General features: G+C 44.8%; 1 protein-coding gene across 3 annotated transcripts in view; it reads left to right on the top strand.

Moving 5' to 3' along the window:
* Nucleotides 1–15,623, top strand: part of FRMD4A (FERM domain containing 4A) — a 518,054-nt gene that overhangs the window by 135,869 nt on the left and 366,562 nt on the right. For 2 of the 3 annotated variants that reach the window (XM_069547509.1, XM_069547516.1), the window contains exon 1: nt 13,503–14,173. The exons of the other annotated variant lie outside the window; for it this stretch is intronic. In XM_069547509.1, coding sequence (XP_069403610.1) covers nt 14,081–14,173 — 93 coding nt within the window. In that variant the 5' untranslated portion in view covers nt 13,503–14,080. Of the gene's footprint in view, nt 1–13,502; nt 14,174–15,623 lie in introns of those variants that run through there. 3 annotated transcript variants of the gene reach the window in all.

Here is a 15,623-nt window from a genome sequence, read left to right as displayed (position 1 = left end):
TTGCTGTTTGTTTGTTTGCTTGCTTTCTGGTCTGATTTAGTTCCAACACTCCTTATATGTCTGACTCTGGCTCTGATGCTTGTTCAACTGAACTGTATCTTTAAACTGTTTCTCACCTTTGAGGAAACCTTGTAATTTCAAGGTGGACATGATGTACTGTATAAAAGGAACTGTGGTGAATGGGCTTTTAGCAATGAGGCAGTGAGGTGAGCATTGGGGCATTTGATAGTCCCATGTGAGGTATCACTATTTTAGAAGCCTATGCCCTTAGGCTGTGAATTTCACAGCACTTCTGGGGATTCCCCCCCTTTAGGTGAGACAGAATGGATGGAGGGAGCTGGAATTGGCATTTCCCTTCCTGCAAGTAGGTTATGCTCTGATTCAACCTCTGGTAACATATTTTCTCCTGAAGGCAGCCTTGTTCAGAAGCACAGAATGCTCTGCTGTATACATACACATCCGTAAAGAATATTGAGAATGAGCTTCAATGTCACATGGATTTGAGGTCTCAATCACAGCTTTGCAAGTGTTTAATCTTGATGAGCTTTGTCTTCCTTATCAAAATGTAGCTAATACTACCCAGGTTATAAGATCACAGTGAAGATTTAAAAGAGGTCATTTAGAGCAAGAGCCGAGAGCCATGCCTGATGCAGAGAAGGCATTGGGTGAGTGAATTATCTTCTTCCCTTTGCCTTCTAGAAAAGGCATTGGTTGGTTGGTTTTTAAATAAATTTCATTTATTTATTTGTAAATTGTGGCTGCACTGGGTCTTTGTTGTGGCTCATGGGCTTTCTCTAGTTACAGCATGCGGAGGCTTCTCTAGTTGCAGTACATGGGTTCTTTAGTTGCCCTATGGCGTGTGGGATATTAGTTCTTCAAACAGGGATCGAACCCACATCCCCTGCATTTGAAGGTGGATTCTTAACCACTGGACAACCAGGGAAGTCCCAAGGCATCGGTTTTAAGTCCCTAATGGTAAAAGGTCATATCCCATGTCTTTGCCTCTAAAGCTCTCTCTCACTCCCATCACCAGACCTTCCCCTTTGAATGATAAGGGTTTGGGTTCTGTGGAAGGACAGTATTTGCTCCCTGCTTCAATCACATCAACCTGTGGCCATTTCTCCTGACTCCTTCCAAAATGGCAGCAGATACCTCGTCCTGAACTCACCCAGCAGCGAGCGGACAGGGATGGAGCCCTGGGCACAGGCTGTGCTTGGCTTCTGCTCTCCATCTGGGATCCCCTGGTGGGGCCTTTTAGCAAAGGGACCTGAGTCTGCAGCTCCCAGTAGAGAGCCAGGGAGATTGTTAGACATCTCACATGGCTTGGGAGGATAAAAGCCCATGTATGAATGAGAGGATGTGATATCTACAGCCCAGTGTACCCCTCTCTGCATTCCTAGGGACTATAGGCTTTCTCACGTGCGTCTAATTGTCTAGAAAGAATATTTGCAGCCGAGTCCCATTAGCCTTGAGTTTCCTTCGTAGCTCATTAGAATGTCATCTAACTATCTCAACAACAGCTGTTTCCATATTGACACTTCCTTTCCAGGATTACAAAGATCCACTGGGGAATTTCGTGGGAATGCAAGGCTTCTGCAAGATGAGATAAAAGGGACACATCAGGCGTAGTGTTTCATAATTAGTTGTCACCACTCTGAGGCTTCTGTAACTGCTGCAGTGCTGCTAGGCTCACAAAAGGAAATAACATATGTGTATATGCATGAGCATTCATACACGCAAACACAACCCAACACTGAGATGAAGAGTTCAAAAGGTGAGATCAAGACTTCCCTGGCAGCCCAGTGGTTAAGACTCCACACTTTCACTGCAGGGGGTGTGGGTTCAGTCCCTGGTGGGAAAACTGGGATCCTACATGCCATGCAGCATAGCAAAAAAAAAAAGGTGAGATCACTGAAAAGCATGAATGACCCTTCAGGACTGGCTCCAGAATTGATGGCAGTGCCTTTGCTGATGTATTTGTCTTTTTCCTTTTGTCTGTCTATCCTCATCTTGTTTCAAAAGATGTATGGTGCTTCTTTCCTAGGTGTAGCTTAAAAGCTAGGCATTTTAAGCTATCAGCCATTTTCAACAGCCATTTCAATAGCATATTCATGGATAGAGAACCCAGTAACAGACAATGAAAGAAAAGACACCAGAGGAAATGAAGCAGGTCTCCTGAAACATTTACTCGTTGAATTAAATAACCCCCGTATCTGGACCCAAATCTGTCCATTCAGAAAGAGGTCTGGCAACCCGGCTCTGCTTCCGCAGCCAGCATCTGCTGTCAGCGTTCCACGCACGCCTTCTCAGGGCCATGAATGCCCTTCTACTTACCACTCACTACCCCCAGGCCTTATCTGGCTCAAATTATCTTGAACATTGCTCCTTCTCTTGACAGTTTCTCATTTTTATCAAAATTATACGTGTGCATGGCAATTTTCATAGCATTTTTAAGTTGAAGAATACTGGAAGATTTATAAACACAAACAGCAGGCTCCATTTCCACTTCTTTTCATCTCTGAGTCCCTCTCCCCAGGGGTGCCATGGACATTTTCTTTCAACTGTTGCTTCTGGTAGTTAATGCCAGATTTCTCGATCATCTGTGTATACTGTGATTTCTTAATCACTCAATTTTTGGCATTTTATGCTGCCACCCTGAGAGATGAGGCTTAAAATTTACTTCAGTTGTTACTCCACATCCCTACAGGCTCACACATCTCCTTTCCTATTTTCTCAAAGTATCTATATCACAGTTTAAATCAAAATTCACTTTTATTATGACTATCAAGGTATTGTTTACAGCTGAAAACTATTGTATAGTATCATTACATAGCCTGGATTTTCCAACTTTATGTTTTTCCAGGAATTAATAGTTGCCTTATTTAATTATTCGCTCACTTAATATTCTGTTATGCCCATCAAGTATTCTTCTCTAAGATCTTCAGTAGAGCTGTGTCTCTCCTCTCAATTTGGCAAATTCATTATTTGCCACTCAAGCTATTCTTTTTCCTTTTCTTTTGAGGCATCCTTCCTAGATCCCTCCATCCTTCTACACCAACTGAACTAGCTCTCTAAGTCTCCTAAATGATTGTCTTCTTGAGGCTCCCTTTTCTTCACCATTATTCTGGGAATCCCTTTGCACCTGTCCTGTGATTCATGCACCTTCTCTTAGAACTGAGGTTCTCCGCTTTGTAGGTTTAACTTTCTTTTCCTGCAGATCATCTTCCAGTAAGCTCCTGAGAAAAAGTGCATAAGAAGTAAATTTTTGTGTTCTTGAATGTCTTCCCTTACACTTGACTAATAACTTGTCTAGTGGTTATGTGTCTGCTGTTGAAATCCAGACCTACATTTCCAAGCTTGATGTCCCTCTTTAGTTTCAGGTCAAAACGTTCATGCACCAAAAATTCTATACATTCAGAGCTATGCTTATCATCTCTCCAAATTTCCCCTGTCTCCTGTGTACTTGTCTGAACTTATGGGACCTTTCTTCCTCTAGCCCCTCAGTAGAGAGGAACACTATTCTTCCTTCCAGCATTTATAACTCGCCAACATCATGTATTCAACCTTTCTCCACCATTCTAGTTCTAGAGTTAATCATTACTCATTTGGACAATTGTGTTGACATTGTAACTGCTCTCCTTTTCTCTACACACCTTGACTTTCCATTCTACCCTTCATCCTTTATTCCTCAAGTTAAAAATATTCAGGAAGCTAGTATCATTCCTTTCAAAAACAACTTTTAATGACTCTTCCTTGCAAATCGAATAAGATCTAAAATATATTCTTCTATAGCATTAAAGTCAGAATATGGTCTCATTGTCATTTGTGACCACCTTGTTTTCACACATGTAATTCACCGTCTCATTCAAGTTTCACAACAATCTATTATCTGTGTTCATGCTATAGGTATTTAAAATTCAAATAGAATGGGATATGCAAGAAGACAGTAATAAAATCCCCTACTCATCCTCATTGAAATCTAAGGGTTTGCCCACTGAAAGTATTTTTCCCATTTTGGCCATGATTTGATATTGAGAAAACATTTGGCATTTTGACTTACAGGAGCCCTCGAAGGCACACTCAAGATAAGCCACATTCCTAAAATGTATCACCCAACTTCCTAATCGATTCAATTTTTTTTTTTTTTCCTCTTCTAGGGCAAATACAGACAATGTGGCTTATTACAGAGACCCCTGGGTAAATGGGCACTTACGCAGAGGAGTGACACACTCCTGGGCACAGGAAAGAAAGCAAGCTGATGGCCCAAGAGAAAACCATCCCTTTTTGCAGTACCAAAGATATCACTTAAACCAAGATGAACCTTTCTCATATTGCAAAAAATTGCATGTTAAAATTTTCCTTCTGGGAAAAGGAAGCATGGAAATTAGCAGCAGATTTAAGAGTGGGTCATTTACCACCCAATGCTTAACTGAAATTTGACAGCTAAAAAATAAATCAAAAGTCAACCTCCATTGACTGTTTGGAAGTATACTACATATATATTCAGCTAATCCTGGGTGGTCAATACCACAGATAAGGACATTATTTATCTGTCCATTCTAGGTGCAATTACACAGTTTAACCAGTACAAACAGCACTTCATAAATATAGCAAATCAATGCTAGTTATCAAAATCCATCCACAACCGATAGCACATGAAAAAGGGCTTTGCAAAATGGCCTTGAAAGCCAATCTACATGACCAGTCCCACACAGGTCAGCTTATTGACTTCTTAATCACTCAGGCATCCTGGCAACCTTATTGATTCCTCAGGACCTGGCCGTGACATCACTCCTAACAGCACATACACTAAGCCATTATTGCCATGCAGAAGGGCCATCATCCCAGGCTGCAGCCATTGATTGCCTGACTTAGCCTCATGCTGGGAAGGGCAAGTGCAGCTCTGATGAGGAGGCAGGGAGCAAATCATACCCAGATTCCATGTGAAGAACTTTCCTGTGGAGGAATAAGATCCATCAGCTGCTTGCAATCCAGGAGCTCTGCCTGTCCCCTCTTTTCCTGGGTGACTAGTTGAAATAATCCTTCCAGCAAGCTGATGAGTCCTTTGTTTGATGTCCATGAAGCAAGAGTTACTAAGACAGAATATGGACTAATCCTCCACATAAGCCATTAATGTCTTCCACTTGACATTCTCTTCCCCTTGATCACATTGAATGAGATTCTGGGATGCTTGGTTAGTAAGCAAGGTTTCCATCAGCAAAATGCTACGTTTTCTTCACTGTCCTGGAAGACTGAGATCTTTTCTTTTGTGATGGGATGTGTGTCTTTGAATTGATGGAGACAGAGGGTCTTACTCTGGACTAATTAATTCTCTACCCAAATGAAACATCCTCAAGAGGGAGTTCTCAAAATCTCTTTATCCCACCAAAAAAAGTGGGGCTTAGCTGGATGACCTTTAGGGAATTCAGATGGATGAAATGTGGCCATCATAGCAGGATATTGTATGAAGAGGGAGAGAAGTAGATGGTGAGGCCCAGGAAGGCTGTTGCGGTGACAGGAGCAACAGGAAAACAGAGAGAGAGAGAGAGAGAGAGAGAGAGAGAGAGAGAGAGAGAGAGAGAGAGAGTGTGTGTGTGATTTACAAAAACCTTTCACAAACATGATTTCACTTTCTCCTGATGGGTAGGTGTTCAGTAACCTTCCAGGTGCCAGGTCAGGTATAAGGTCATCGTTCTTTCACTTCCCCAGAGACCCTCAAGGACAGGAACTGAGTTTTAGGGACAAAAGAAAACTCTTCCAATAAGCAAAAGGTTTCTTGTGTCTTCAATTCTAGGCACACCTAGGAGAGTGTAACAGTTCATGACCGTGAGGCCACTTACAGGGGACCCCAGACAGGTGACTCCACTTCTCCCTACCTTAGTTTCTTCATCCAGGGAAAACAAGAGTACCTATTTGATAAGATGTTGTGAGAATTAAGGGAAGGACTGTATTTTAAAAAAAAAAAAAACAACTTTAGAAGAGTTCCTGAAATAGACAACATTGGTTTAGACAAGGGTAAGGTTAGTGTGGAGCTTGGTACGAAATACAAATAGAGCACAGACAATGTCATTGTCACCTCAGAAGCAAATAATAGATTCATCTTCGTCCACCAAACCTTTCCCAGCAAGGATGAGTGGGAGTCAAACTGAAGGATTTGGGTTATACTTCTTTTCCTTGTCTGGATGGTCATGGAAAAAACCTGTTCCATGAAGCCCAGGACAGAGCCCAACTAAATAAAAGAAGCTTGAAACAGAAAGAGAGGAAAAGGGGTAGGGGAAAGAAGGGAAGGAAAAATTCATCTGCTTAGTCAAACTAGCTGCCATCCTACCTACTGCTTCTTCCAAATGCCATAGGAGGAGGGAAGGTCTGTCTAAAGTTGGGTAATGACTACTATGCCTAGCACCTGGGCAAACCTTAGTTCCAACCAAGAGAAACCAAAACTCCTGTACGGGGACCTGTAGATAATCCCACAGGCTCTGGGCACATGAGGTCCAGGGACACCAGTATTGCTCCACATCTTGGTTCTATTCTTTAGGATATTGGGTTTCACGTTTGGCCTAAATTCCAGCCACTTTTCAAACAGAAAATTACAATTGTCGGCAGTATTTCTGTTTGCACAGCCTCAGTCACAGCTTACTCTAATATGATGTGACAAGAATTACCCAAGTTAGCTGAGTTAGGAGCTGATGGAAAAGGTGTTGGAATGTTGAAGAAAGACAGGGCTTCCCTCCCTCCTGCTGGAGGAATTTTCCAAACTGGTTAGGAATGCGTTGTCTTCTTGTGTTTGGGTCCATCTCAGCTGATCGATTCTCTCATCCATTTTACATGACAGTCGTTAAAAACTCCACACTTCATTCAAGAGTCAGAGCCTGATGATGCTGGATGTGGGGAAGGTAGAAGAGGTCAAATCAAGACAGTCTCTCTCTGGGTCAGACGGGTTTAAACCCAGTCTTGTCCATGGGAAACAGATGGGCAAACAGTAGAAACAGTGTCAGACTTTGTTTGTTTGGGCTCCAAAACCACTGCAGATGGTGACTGCAGCCATGAAATTAAAAGACGCTTACTCCTTGGAAGAAAAGTTATGACCAACCTAGATAGTATATTCAAAAGCAGAGACATTACTTTGCCAACTAAGGTCCGTCTAGTCAAGGCTATGGTTTTTCCAGTAGTCATGTATGGATGTGAGGGTTGGACTGTGAAGAAGGCTGAGCGCCAAAGAATTGATGCTTTTGAACTGTGGTGTTGGAGAAGACTCTTGAGGGTCCCCTGGACTGCAAGGAGATCCAACCAGTCCATTCTGAAGGAGATCAACCCTGGGATTTCTTTGGAAGGAATGATGCTAAAGCTGAAGCTCCAGTACTTTGGACACCTCATGCGAAGAGTTGACTCACTGGAAAAGCCTCTGATGCTGGGAGGGATTGTGGGCAGGAGGAGAAGGGGATGACCCAGGATGAGATGGCTGGATGGCATCACTGACTCGATGGACGTGAGTCTGAGTGAACTCCGGGAGTTGGTGATGGACAGGGAGGCCTGGCATGCTGCGATTCATGGGGTCGCAAAGAGTCGGATACGACTGAGCGACTGAAATGAACTGAACTGAACTGAACTTGTCCTCAAAGGATGCCTGTGCATTGCTTGAAGTTCCTGCCTACCTCCCCACCCCCACCTTATCACTGCTAGGGATTTCTCACTGCAGTTCCCAGGCACAAGTGATACCTCTTAACTTTCCGAAACCCAATGCCAGCATGTGGGGAAGGTGGACGGGAGGCGGTTCTGCCATCAGTGATTCTCTAACACAAGGCAGGTTCTAGTCTACCTGGAGACAGCATCATTTCCCACGCGTTGAGGGCTCAGCCCTACAAGCCTGCCCCACCCCCAATTTCAGACACTAATTGCAAGTCCAGGTTGTTATGACCAGATGGCTATAAATCAGACCTTCTTTGGGAGTTTGGTTCATTTGCTAGAGCAGCTTACAGAGCTCAGAAACATTTTAGTTACTAGGTGACCAATTGATTATTAAAGGGTACAACTCAGGAACAGTCAGATGGAAGAGAAGCACGGGACAAACTATGAGTGCACCCATCTCCCGCACGTCTCCAACCGGAAACTCTCCAGACCCCAGACTACTGGGATTTTATGGATGCCTCATTACATGGTCAGGATTAATTACATCATCAGCCCTTGGTGACTGATTCAACCTCCAGCCCCTCCCCTCCCCCCAGAAGTCAGGGAGTAGGGCTGAAATTTGCAGCCCACCAGTCACAGGCTGGGTTCCTCAGGTGACCAGCCCCATTCTTCGGTGTCCTAGGGACTTTCCAAACTTCACCTTATGAACATAACAAAAGTACCTCTATCACTCTCACTGCTTAGAAAATTCCAAGAGTGTTAAGAGTTTTGTGCCAGGAAAGGAGACTAAGACCAAATGTATACACTTGTTTATTTTTTAATAATTGTATTTATTTATGGCTGTGCTGGGTCTTCACCACTGCACGGGCTTTTCTCTAGTTGCAGCAAGAGTGTGCGAGCTTCTCGTTGAGGTGGCTTCTCTTGTGGGACGGGGGCTCCAGGGCACGCAGGCTTCAGAAGCTACAGCTCCCGGGCTCTAGAGCGCAGACTTAGCAGTTGTGGTACCCATTGCTTCATGGCACGTGGGATCCTCCCTGATCGGGATTGAACCTGTGTCTCCTGTGCTGGCAGGCAGATTCTTTACCACTGAGCCCTCAAAGCGAAGCCCTCAAAGGGATACTTTTTTATTGTAGATCACAAAATCTAACTCTCTCCCAGGTGGTCACATAAAATCCCTCTCTTTGCCCCCAGCCTCCATCTGCCTTCCTTCACACAACACGCTAAGCACCTGGGATGAGCCAAGGCTGTGGGATGGGAGTGACCTCCTTCCTTTTGCTTCCAGTAGCGATCCCCTTTCCCGGTCACCTTCCCTGCGGGCACCCCACAGCCAGTCCCTTCCCCAGGTCTGAGGTGAGGGACAAGTGGCGCCCCCTTCTCTCTCATCTTCCTGCCCGGACAGCCTGAAGGGAAGGTCAACTGAGGGCTTCAGAACCTCCCTCACAAACCCTTGAGGGGGGTTGGAAGAAGGTGGCTCCTGCTGCCTTGAAACCACAGATAAAACTTAGCAAGAGCCCTTTCACATCCTCCTCAACTGACAAGAAATAATGGCTTGAGACGGATGTTGGGAGAAGGGTCTCAACTGTCCGCTTTCTGTTGTCCTGTTTCCCCAGTATGAGTCATAGTCCACCTTTCACCAGCAAAAGGATGCAAGTGGCCAAAAAGGCCAGGGCTGACGTTTCTCAGATGGACTCTGTCCTTCTTTCTAGAAGGGCACTTCAGCTCACCTTTCTGACACTTCTTAGCTCACCACCTTCTGCCCCAACCCCAGATTCACAGTGACCTCAGGCTGCCCTCTGACCCCTCACCTCCCCCACAGTATGCCCTCAGTCACCTCTCTCAGACACTCGCCGTCCTATAACCCCTTCTCTTTGTGTTCTGCCAAATGAACAAAATCATGCTGTGCAAATGAATTGACTGAGTGCCAGTAAGTTACAGTCAGTGGTGAGACTGGCATCCACGTGCCCCTGCTGCTGCTGCTGCTGCTGCTAAGTCGCTTCAGTCGTGTCCGACTCTGTGCGACCCCATAGATGGCAGCCCACCAGGCTCCCCCATCCCTGGAATCCTCCAGGCAAGAATACTGGAGTGGGTTGCCGTTTCCTTCTCCAGTGCATGAAAGTGAAAAGTGAAAGTGAAGTCACTCAGTCGTGTCGACTCCTAGCAACCCCATGGACTGCATTCCACCAGGCTCCTCTGTCCATGGGATTTTCCAGGCAAGAGTACTGGAGTGGGTTGCCATGCCCCTGCCGAGGGCCAAAAAGGATTGGCCTCACAAATGGTAACTGCAGGCCCTGGGCCAGGAGGGGGGATAAGCACTTGGTTCTAGTGTGTCAGGCTCACTCTGGGCAGGAGGGTATAAACATCAGTCCCCATTCTGTGCCCAGTTCTCCCAGGAATCACTCGTGGCACCCTCCCATGGCTGCCACGCAGGTGCCCTCATGGTCAGTGGCCTGACTTGGAAGTCAGCATCGCACCCAGGCACACACATCACCCCAGGTGAGCTTCCCTCCTGCCTCCCACTAGCTGTGCTGTTAGGAAATGCTTTCCCCACAACAGGCCATCATTCCCTGACCCCCCTTTCTCTCCCCCTGCTATCCCTGACCATGAACTCCCATTTGATTGGATACATCTTACTTCTTTGGTTTGTCAAGACCATTGATTTTCCTGAAATATCGCTTGATTGATTCCCATGCATTTTCATTCCAGAGTTTGAATATGAATACTTCTCACTGACATAGGAAGAAAATATTCAGAATGAACAATTAAAAAGCGCCAGCAGCCTAGAGTGGGTGCTGTGCTCCCAGAGGCATCAGAAGCAGCAGTTTCAGGGACTCGAGAATGGAGGTCTGTCATCTCCACACCATCTCCCAGCAGGGCTCACAGGGGCAGGATCCTCCCGGTCTGTCCCCTGCGCATTAGGCTGCTGCTCCCTGGAAGCAAAGGGAACCCTATCGTCCACCACCCTGGTAAAGACATGCTCTAAGTAATACAGCCGCTTGATGGTATCAGCAGAGGATTGGTTCCTGGACCAATCCCAGTATCTGTGAATGCCACATTCGTAAGTTCCACCAACTGTGGGTCAAAACCTGTCTCCAGGTTGTTGAATCTACTGATGGGGGTGGGGTAGCCAGCTGTACCCCATTACAAAGGCTTAGCTCCAAGGGACATCAAAGCAGTGGTTCCAGAGACACTAGCACTGCTCCGTCTAACACCATTTCCTGTATGAACATTCTCTTTTTCAAAGACAGTGGTCTTCCCATTCCTCTGCTGGGCACTGTGGATACATCTCTTTTTTAGATTTCCAAAGTGCTATAATCGGATAAAGCCCTCTGCAGTAGGTGAGAGTACAAGGGACCAAGTCAGGCCCTGAAATCAGCCAAATTGACTTTGGTTTTCATCTTAGCTCTGACAGTTCTGGCTGTGCTACCTCGGTCAACTTATTAACCCTCTCTGGGCCCTAATTTCATCAACTGTAAAACATGGATGTTTGTGTATGCTCAGTCATGTCTGACTCTTTGCAATCTCATAGACTGTAGCCTGCCAGGCTCCTCTGTCCATGGGACTTCCCAGGCAAGAATACTGGGAAGTAGGTAGCCATTTCCTTCTCCAGGGGATCTTCCCGACCTACCCAGGCGTCAAATCCAAGTCCCTTGTGTCTCTTCCATCAGCAGGTGGATTCTTTACCACTGAGATAATGAAACAATTCTGCCATGGAGACAAGTCATTGGTAACCTTCTATCATGTTGCCTGGCAATGGCTGAACATTCACTAAATATCAGTTACCCTCACCTCTCTAAAGTGGTCATATCTGCTAAGGTACGGGTTATATCCGCTCCCAAGAAACATATTTGTATTGTAACAGTGCAACAATAATAGTCTTCTGAAAATAAGTACATTAGATTCAATAATTAGTTAAAACATGTAAATCTCGAACACCTAGAGTAAGACCGTCAGAAAGATAATTTTGAACAAGTTGAATGTTAAGAGTCTTCAACCCTCTCTGAGGTTTGAGGTTCAAACCTCCTACTCTGTGGGGATTGGGGAGGATTCTCTATTAGCTGGGAGGAAGCGCCAGTGCTGATATGAGAAATGATCCTGCCCCACACCCTACCCCTAGGGGAGAGGGGTAGAATGTGTGGGGCTCAAATGTGTGGGAGTCTGGCCAAAGGTTATTTTTTTTGTTTCCATTAACATTCTCTTCTATATGTATTTTAACTTTAATCAAAGGCATATGTTTTTGTTTTATTTGCACTTAGTTCATCAAAGTGTCTCTTACGTTCTGAACTATGCCGCAAAGACGAGCTCTGCATCGAAACCTTCATTAATACCCCTGGGAAACAGGAAGTTGCATTTAGTCAAATATAAATAAATCCAGCTCCCAGGGGCTTTGCCCTGGCCTGGGTTAGGAAGAGACGGTGACTTCTCTGTCGATCTGATCCACGGCCCCCCTCTCAAGCTGCACTTGCGAACAGAAATCCAGGGCTCTGGCCAGATCAGGGTTTTGAAAATGTGCCTCTCCTTTGTTCAAAACCACTGTGGAATCAACAAGGAAAGAGAGGCTTGATTTGGCCAGGTTACTGGGTAGCTTTCCAGATGCATTTCCACCAGGCAGTGCAGAAAGGAAATGAGAAAGAGGAAGAAGAGTTAGCCTAAACCACCTCGCCAAAGACTCTGTGCAGGTCATGCTGGAGAACTTTCCATCTCCCCCCCACCCCGTCTACCCCCGCCCCTTCCCTCTCACCCTCTCACTAACTCTCCAACAGCACATATGGAACCCATTACGAACAAAGCCCGATTGTTGTATATTTGGAATTTCCCACATCAACTTGATGCTTTCTTTAACTGCCTCTTAATGTGTGTCTGAGTTGGGTGACCAGACCCACGTCTCCATTCCCCCACCCTCACCCCCAGGAGCACCCCCTTTCTAAGAGTCTTTTTCCGGATTCATTTTCAAGCAGTGTAAAATTCCACATTTTTCCCCTCTGCACCCCACCCCCACTTCCCATCAGAGTCTTAGAATAAACAGAACTTTCTTTTCCATCGTTTTCAATAAACGGGTCTGTAGAGAATAAATAAAAGCTGGTTCCCAAAACATAAGAGTGATATTAGGCAAACACCCAAAAGTCCGGGATTTTTACAAAGGAAATGGCATCCCTTTCATAAAACCCCACAACAGAGAGAGCAGCAGAGGCAAAAATAAGTTAAACAGAAAAAAACCTAAAATACCTCCAATCCTAGAAGCCCCTTACTTGTTTTTCCTGTTGAGTAATTTTGTCTGCTATCGAAATAAGCAGGTTTAGGGAGGCGTAGAGATGAGGGCAGTCTCATAAGTGAACAATATGTCAGAAACAAAATATTACAGGACACTTAAATTTTTAGAGCATGTGTGCCCTCGGTCTGAGAAGCTTGTCTGATGTAGAATTACACTATCTGATTAGAGAAGAATATACAAATGTGATGGGTGAGTCTGAGCGTAGATAGTCCTTTTCAGAGCCTTGTAAAATCAAACATAATTATTTCATGTTTACTGGCACACATAAAAATCAATGCTCTGTAACACAAACATTTAAATGAGGAGATGCCAAATGGGAGTCTGTCTGGTGTATTTGATTTGATTCATCTGAACCATGTGATACAAACATTTTCTCCTTTCTTCCCTCAGACTTCCTCTTTGTGGATGCCATTCACATATATAATTAACTGTATGCCTACATTTGTTTTCTATCTATTGGAAAGCAGGAAGAAAAAAATATGCACGTCTGACGCTCAGGGTCATCCGTATAATTTATGACTACAAAGAGGGACTCCCCCTCAAGTCCCCACTGTGTTATGCCACTGCCCTTCAAATATTTTCCCTGTGTCCAGAAGAGAGTGAAATCAGAATGCAGAATTGCACATTAATCTCTGCACCAGATGGTGATATTCCAAATAGTCTTTCTAAGGTGAGCATGTGACCGACTGTACGGCGAGGGGCTTTGGAGTCACGTGACAGAGTGAATACTACGTCTGATAGGGTTGCCATTGGACAACTGACCTGGTTACCGTCTGGAGCCGCGGGAAGCAAAGTTGACATTTCAGGATCACTCCCCCCAGAAGCGTCACTCACTGGCCCACTCCTGGGACGTGCAGTCTCACGGAGGGACTGACAGGCAGGGGCCGGCAGGAGGGAGTGGGGCTGAGCTGCGGGCGGTGCGCTGAAGTTGCAGAACTTGGGCTCTTTTTTTTTCTTCCCCATCCCCCACCTCCAGACACACCACATCTTGACTCATACGGTCGAAAGAAAAAAAAAAAAAACCTCTTTCAGTTATTTGATATTTGGGAAACCTCCAGGAGACCATAACTTAGTTTTGAGGACTCCTCCATCTCTCTCTTTGCTGGGAACAGATACACACACACACACACACACACACACACACACTCACACTCACGCAGACACACTCGCCCACGGCTCTACACCATGGTGGTTCAAGCTGCAGTGGCTCCAAATAGATCCCAGAGACTCCTACTGAAAATTCCGTATGGATCTCTGAGAAGACGCAGTGTGGAGAGGGTAAGCAACGTGGCGGGCTGTTTGCTTTTCACTCGGGCAATTGCTCCAAAGAAAAGGAGAGGCTTCTTTTCATTGTACATAGCATCCCTTGTGAAAGTCATGTTTTCCTAAAAAAATTCAAATTCCAGGGACTGGAGAAATCTATAGTATATGCAATTTTATTCTTAACGGATAATGATAAGAGATTTGAAGCAAATTCTGGTCGGCTGTGCATGGAGGTGGGAGCTGTTAGCGATGAAAGATAAAAGATTGGGGTAGGGATTGCCCTCTGGAAAGAGGATGGAAGATGCAGGTGCTTGCTGAGAAGAGCTTTGGGCTGTAAAACCTGTTTTCCTCTCTGGTGAAACAAATCCATTAGTGCAGCAGGGCTGCAAATTCCCTGTCCTTTTCTGGGTGACAGTGTCTTCAAAGGAGGTGATAAAGACGGAAGGAGCTGTGATGCTTTGAGGGTTTAAATGATGCACCTGGTTGATTACAATCCCCTCTGTTTTGTTGTTGTTTCAAATACCTTGCTATCATTCAGTTGTTTTTTTTTTTTAACCTTATGGATGGTGGCTCTGTTAATTTTCTGAAAACATGCTTACTTTACGGTAGCGCCTGGCAGAGAAGATGCTGTAAAACAATAACAGAGATTTGCCCTTCTCTGGAGTGACTAATACAGTTTGGGGGAATGACTGTTGTTAATGCAAATCTGGTCATACTTGGGATGTGGGGGGCTCATGCATGTGGGGGCAGTGCCTGTATCCACACATGGAGGGGTCTCAGAAATACCCAAAATCCATTTGCATCATGTCAGGCCCCTCCATGAGCTGTGGATGTCTACTTAGACGTTTTAGGTTAAGATGTAATCTTAAATCAGTAAGGCAAAGAGCATCACAGACTGCTCTCATGATAGATCAGCGAACCTGCTGCATCTTATAAAGGGGAGCAGCATCTAATTCAAGTGACTTTTTCTGGTTTGTATACTGGCTACTCAGTAATTTTTAAATTTAAGGAAAACGTGATTTAAGTTTTAAAAGTAGGAGGGGCAATCTAGACTTCCAGAGGGAGTTAATTGCCTGACTTTCTATGAGTTACTTTTTTTTCTGCCGTTTGAGTAACAATGAAAAAACTTCACTTCCTTTTCTTACCATGTGTAGGTCTTTCTTCTGAGACATATTTCTTGGGCTGCATATGAGGGTCATCAACTTAAATGTATTCAGTGTCTAATGTGTGCTCCCTTTTATACCAAGAGCTTTAGATTATAGGACCGAATGTTACAGCAAAATTGACAAATTAACTGTTATGTTTACAAATGTAGCTTATCTTGAATGTGATTTTGGGTTCTAGTGAAAATTTTTTGACCTGTATGATAATTAAGTTTATATAATATGTTCTGTTCATGAGAACTCACATGCAAATGTGAGTTGCCCACACTAGAGCTGTGACAAAACTAACGAGAGTGTTATCC

The sequence above is a fragment of the Ovis canadensis genome, chromosome 13 (assembly GCF_042477335.2).
Source record: "Ovis canadensis isolate MfBH-ARS-UI-01 breed Bighorn chromosome 13, ARS-UI_OviCan_v2, whole genome shotgun sequence".
In the NCBI taxonomy this organism is placed as follows: Eukaryota; Metazoa; Chordata; class Mammalia; order Artiodactyla; family Bovidae; genus Ovis; species Ovis canadensis.
The sequence above is the reverse complement of the archived record's forward strand: the minus strand, read 5'-3'. Positions and strand labels throughout refer to the sequence as shown.